This window comes from Fulmarus glacialis, unplaced genomic scaffold (genome assembly GCF_000690835.1).
Source record: "Fulmarus glacialis isolate BGI_N327 unplaced genomic scaffold, ASM69083v1 scaffold1718, whole genome shotgun sequence".
Classification (NCBI taxonomy): domain Eukaryota; kingdom Metazoa; phylum Chordata; class Aves; order Procellariiformes; family Procellariidae; genus Fulmarus; species Fulmarus glacialis.
The window spans coordinates 23,125-29,124 of record NW_009226144.1 but is presented as its reverse complement, the minus strand read 5'-3'; the positions used below and the strand labels follow the sequence as shown (position 1 = coordinate 29,124).

Below are 6,000 nucleotides of genomic sequence, written 5' to 3'. Positions count from 1 at the left end.
CAGCAGGAATCAACAGCTTCCTCTTGCTGCTTGAAATAAAAGAAAAGCTTTGGATGCTCACGAGCAGCAAACCTACTAAAACAGGCCATGCCATTTCACCTGAAGGAACAATTTCATTATTATACATGCCAATAACTGATTGCAAGAATAACAACAACAAATTAATGGCAATGGGGCTTTTCCTAGGGCCAAAAAAGGAATAAGAGCTCATGTGGTTTTTCTAAGGGCCTCCTATAATTTCGATAACAATTAAACTGGGGTTAGACCAAGCCTTCAGTGAAGTTATAAAATGTTCAAGAACAAAAAATGTTTAGAGAAAAAGAGAGAGAAAAATTCAATCCTACTCAATCCCATAGGCTGTGTAGAAAACACAGTTGCATCCTTATTTATATGGAAATACTTGCAATGTGTGTGATTCAAGGGACATGTCCAATGAACCTAAGAAAATAAGAACAGTAACACCATGAATGAAGGAGGCTCTTGAGAGACAGAAAGGCCAGGTCTCGGGGAATGGGCAGTATTTACGGTATAAGAGATGTTGTTAGCAAGAATGTATGTTTACCTGGATGCTGGCTGTCTGCCTGATGAAACAGAGGTGTCTGATACCCAAAATGTGCTTTGAGACCGTCTGCCTCTGGCGTTGCCTCTGAGTCATGCTCTGCTTCTGTGTCGGCCACTGCTGTGTAAACACCTTAGAGCTCAAGTGGAAATGGCAACATGATTAAGACCATCTTTCTTGCAAATATTTATCCTCTGGGATTCAGCCAGAATTTGTGTTTCTAGGACTATGAAGCTATAGAGGAAAACCTTCCAGATTTTTATCACAAAAGAACAGGGTAGTTTAGGTGATCTCTTTTACCTGAAGCAGGGCAAAAGCAAGTATACTCTAAATTTTCTCTAAATTTTCCAGCATTTAGTTTGGTTTAAGCTCTTCTCTTGCCCCTGAACACTCCAAGTTACTAATCATTTTCTCTCTCTCTCTTCCCTTCCTTTCTGACTTACGCAGCTTCTTCCTAACAGAGCTTTCTCTCTGCAATATCCTCTCCTTGTGTGTTAGCAGAGCCATTTAGAGGGGCGTTGTGAACGCATGAATGCAAGCTGGCTCAGAGGGCAAGTCCTGTAAACACTGCCCGTGGCTTGGGTCCATTTTGCTGGAAGCCAAAGCCTGAATAGCATCTGTATCTTCCAAGAGGACTCTGTGCTCAAGGATAATTTTGTTACTGCTGTTCTTTTTACCACCATCATTTGTTACGCCATGGGGTAATTACATGTCAAGCTTCCTGCATGCATAAGGAAACCAGTGCTTGGAAATCAGTGTGACCAGCAGACCCCCAACATCAGCTCCCCAGAGCTGACAGCCGCCCAAACCCTCCCCTCCTCACAGCCACCAGTACAGATTACAGCAGCCAGCGGGCTACTCCAGGGCCAGAAACGTTATGGAAACCAGCTGGTTTGGGAAACTCGTAAGGAGACCATCGCCCGCAATGCACTGGGGAGGTGCTGGGGAAGCCAGCCACCTTCTCCTCTGGGCTACTATAGGGAGCCAGGTGGCCTGCGGGCAAGCCTCATCAGAGGGTGTTTTAATCAGTGATGATACCAGACACAGGGTTATTGATGTCTGCGACGTCTTTCCTTTTAGGTGAACAAGAACAAAATCTAATTCTAGCCAGGAGACCAATTTTTAACTTGCATATTGCTTGTAAAGAGCCAATAGAGAGGAGTTATGTGGCAAAGGAGGCAAAGAAATGAAGCTAATAACTTGATTGAAATAAAACACCTGGCATGGGATAAGAAAAATCAGCTATCATAGTTACAGAAGTTGCCTGCAACACTGTATGAGTAGAAGGGTGTTGGGGAAATTATCCTTTCATTCCCTGCTGTGCCTTTCTGGTCCCAGTCCTCCTTTCTCAGGTGCAGGTTGCCAGCCGGGGTGTCTGCAGTCCTGGCAGGAGAGCAGCTGTAGGAGCGAGAGACTCCACCCGCTGATGGAGTCATTGCTGCGAGGTTTTGTACCCTCCCCGGTGCAAAACTACCCGCCTTGTATGCAGCAGACCCCCAGCCCGGGGCATGTCCAGCCTCATGCTGATTAAAATTGAATATTCAGCCCAAAGTTGGAGGGAAGCAGCTGCTTTGTGGGTTTCTAAGGCTTTTCTTTGGGAAAAATGAGGATATTCTATGTTTCCTTCCCCAAGTACAGATAGTTATCTGTCTGGATAATGGAGGTGCAAGAGAAAACAACATCTCTCAGGAATTTCAGGAGCTGCAAGTTTGTCGTCGCTGCACTTGTATGAACCTGCCTCTTCATGACTTTTCACAACACCACCGCTGCCGAAACAAGGCCTGACACCTCCTTTGCAGGATACGTGCATGGTTAACCAGCTCTCTTCTGTTCAGGCCAAGAAACAGTCAATTTTCCTTCATGGGAACCATCAGACCAGTGCTACCATCATGCCCTACCTGTGTTCAAACCCCCAGTCTCTCCTGCAAGTGTCTTTGCTTGGTTGTGGGGACCACTTTTTTTACAACAGTACCTTAAAGAAATCTCTGATGAGCTGTCTTCTGGAGGGCATGGAGGGCACGCTTCACCCAGATTAAAGAAAGCCACCTGAGCCAGCATTCCGAAAAGGCACTCTGTGGCTGCAGACTGTGAAAGGAAGCCAAACTAACAGTGTTAAATATTTGTTTGAATGCAATTACTCCTGCACAACTCCTGCTCTACACAAAACATATTCTCTTAACTTGCACAAACCCCCAGAAGCTCCAAGGCAGCTCTAGCAGTAGCATCAAGCCCTACATCACTTTCTGCAATTTGATTTATGTTATTTGTTTTCTTTCTTCTTGCAAACCTACCTAGCTGTTTGTTTAAACTGCTTAGAAGATGCTTCTGTGTGATTTCTTTCGACTTTTCCATGACGCCATACTCAGAACATTTAACAAATGCTAGTTAGCCTTTCCAGGCTTTATCATGTGGCTTGCCTAAAGCAAGAGAAGGGCTTTAGGCAAGGTTAGAAATTCAGGTTTTCCTATTCTCTGGTTCTATACTGAGGTCATAGATTCACACACCTTCCCCTAAGATAAATCAGCGTTCACCTTAATGAACCAACTCCTGTTGTATTTTGACTGTTATAAAACTGGTTTCACCGTGCACAATTACTTAAAAAAAATTATGTTTTCTAGAAAAACTGCAAGGTTTCTGTTATGTACTTGCTGAACTTTATGGACCACACGTAGCTGAACTGTAAGTATTGCTGTGTCCTCTCAGGTCTTTGCTTAGTTTGTTCTTGACATGTACAGATGTGCTGTTGGATTGAAGTGCAGGGGTTTCATTCTTAAAATCACGTTATTAGTAAAGCAGAGATGCTTGAGAGTGATTCTGGTTTGGCATTTGGCACAGCTATTCCTGAGTGAATAAACACAGGCTGCCACTGGTAACCATTTTCATACTCCATTTGAATCTCAGATCAGGCCCACCTGATGTAATTACCTTTTAAAATTCAGCTCGTTTGGTTGAGGGAGGAATTTGAATAACCCATGTGTGTGAGACAGGTTCTAGAGAGTCACACTACTGTAATACTTGGGGCTCTTGCTTTCCCTTCTACCTTTAATCAAGCTTTCTAATTGTCAGCCCCTACATGCTCTCAGCCCTGACCTTGATACACACTCTTGGGGAAGCCTACTAAGTAAAGTAAGTAAGTGATTAAAAATATAAAATGTAGGTCATTTTATTCCTCTTTGAAAGTTCTTAGTTTAATTAACAGAGCTTTTGCTAGACCTTCTTCCTCCTTAGGGTTTTTATTTTTATTTTTAAAACTAGCCAAGGGACTGCAAAGTGCTTACAGGACTAAGAAGTGCTATAATCAAACATTTTCATTTAATTCCTGATTAGCCCAGAGGTGTGTCCCAAAAAGAAAGAAACAATCCTAGCACTTGTGCTTGGTGATTAAAGGTTAAGGATCTTTGGAGGATTTCTGGTTATTTTCTTGAGTTAATGATTGAACATTCATATGTGCCAAATTGCATATGCATTAACTTTAACCTTTAAATCTTTGTCAGACTTATGATTGATTAAAAAACAGAACAGTCATAATGTACTTGATTCAGGTGCTGCATATAAAGCACAATGCTTTTTCATCACCCTGGGATCCAATTTTAAATGCTGAGTAGGATGCTGTGGCAGAAGATTGTTAGGACCCAACACTGTACCGAGCAGCGATTATGGGCCACAGTGAAGCGAGCTGAGGTTATTGTTTGGCACTGGGGAGATTTAGCTTCCCATGGAAATAGCTTCTACTGTCAAGCACCCAGAAGAACATAATAGTCTTTGTTTATGCACCATTTCCTTCAGCATAGACAGGGAAATGAATGCCGATGTGGTCTGCCATTCCTTGAAGCTGTGTAAACAGGATCCAGGACAACCGCTTTGTCACCTCTACCCTCCTCCAAAGGTGAGTTGGTTTTCCACTTTTTTCAAACCTACTGATCGTGGAAGGTCTTTTAAGCTGGAACTGAACAGTACAGATGCTTCCAGTGCACATGCATTGTCTGGGAAATAAAATTTAACATTTTGAACATGGACACTTTTAGAAAATGTCTGTTTGAATGATGGGTACAATAACATGTGTTAGCTGTGTGGACCATCAACAACATGGTTGTCAGAGAGTGGGAATTACAGGGCCAAATTGTCTTGTACCAGTCAGGTCACAGAAGAAGAGGAGAGAAAATAAAATCTCACTTTCTCCAGACTTTATTGTTAAGCAGTACGATAACCCCAAATCTGATACTCAGCTGAGGTTCATCTACACCACCGTGTTACCACGGCATGACAAGTTACCCTCACATTGCCTGATCTGCTGTGGCAGTCTGTGTAGGCAGTTGCTACCTGCTGCAAACCACATTGCCTGATCTGCTGTGGCAGTCTGTATAGGCAGTTGCTACCCGCTGCAAACAGGGCTATTTGACTTGGATTAGTCTGCAGCACAAGAGGTTTAAGCTAACATGCATAATCTTTTGCCGCAGGCTGGAAACCTATTTAGTTACCATGGCTTTTTTGATGTACTGTTACTTGCTGCACCACGGTAACTTGATTGCGTGCCCTAGACCTTTGCTACTTGGACACATACATATCTGCATCGGTCCAAGCAGATACAGTTTGTTTTGGGATTTTTTTGGTTGTGGGTTTTTGGGTTTTTTTCCAGTTATCACACAGCCCCGGTCACACTAAAACGTGTGAGTGATGGTGGTTGTTTGGCAGTGTAGAAAAGCAAGTGATTCACTTGGGCATCTATTTTTGTAAATCTTTTTCCCTGCATCTGGATGGATAAAGACATGTTTGATTTCTAAAGGTTTGCATAAGATGTTTTACACAGGGCCTCATCCAACAGCCATTGAAATCAGTTAGAGCCTTTTTATGGGTTTCAGTGAGCTGTGGTTCATCTCCAAGATGGATTTAGTTCTGCCAATATTAAGACCTGGGGAAACACTTGCCTTCCAAGAACGGCAGTAACATTTGTTTTACAGCAGGTGTGTCCCCCATATGACTACTGTGCTCCATGCTATGCCAACATAGAGATATATAGGTGTGCAACCAGGCAGGGGTGAAGGAAGACAAGTGCAGGCAGCAGAGAGGGCCCACACTAACTTGACTCAACCAGGGTGTTGCCCAAACTTCATCAAATGGGTTTCTCCAGAAATCCTGCATCTGAACTGGTAAAATAGTTCATGGGTCCTTCCACCCTTCCCCAAGGTATATCAGAGCTACCGTATTGCAAGCTCTCCCTTAATAATTGCCAGGTCTTTACTCACCCCACAAACATTTGTGAGTCTCCAGCACTTTCTGCCCTGGTAATTGCATGTTTTTTCCCCTCCCCTGCACTTGTAACAGCAGCAGAGACCCTGTCAGTGACTGTGGGGCCTTTTTTTTTTTTTTTTTTAAATTAGGACTCCTGAAGGTAAAGGTGAGAGTACAGAAAAGGCTGGCAGGCTCACCCAGCCTCCAGAGTA

At 43.4% G+C, this 6,000-nt stretch overlaps 1 protein-coding gene across 1 annotated transcript in view; it reads left to right on the top strand.

The window, feature by feature from the left end:
• The window catches only part of LOC104080337 (acyloxyacyl hydrolase-like), a gene marked incomplete at its 3' end in the record, with an annotated part of 42,269 nt that overhangs the window by 16,325 nt on the left and 19,944 nt on the right, over nucleotides 1-6,000 (top strand). The window contains exons 3-4 of the mRNA XM_009582697.1: nucleotides 3,178-3,238; nucleotides 4,346-4,445. Of these exons, the coding sequence (XP_009580992.1) occupies nucleotides 3,178-3,238; nucleotides 4,346-4,445 (161 nt within the window). The remainder of the gene's footprint in view (nucleotides 1-3,177; nucleotides 3,239-4,345; nucleotides 4,446-6,000) is intronic.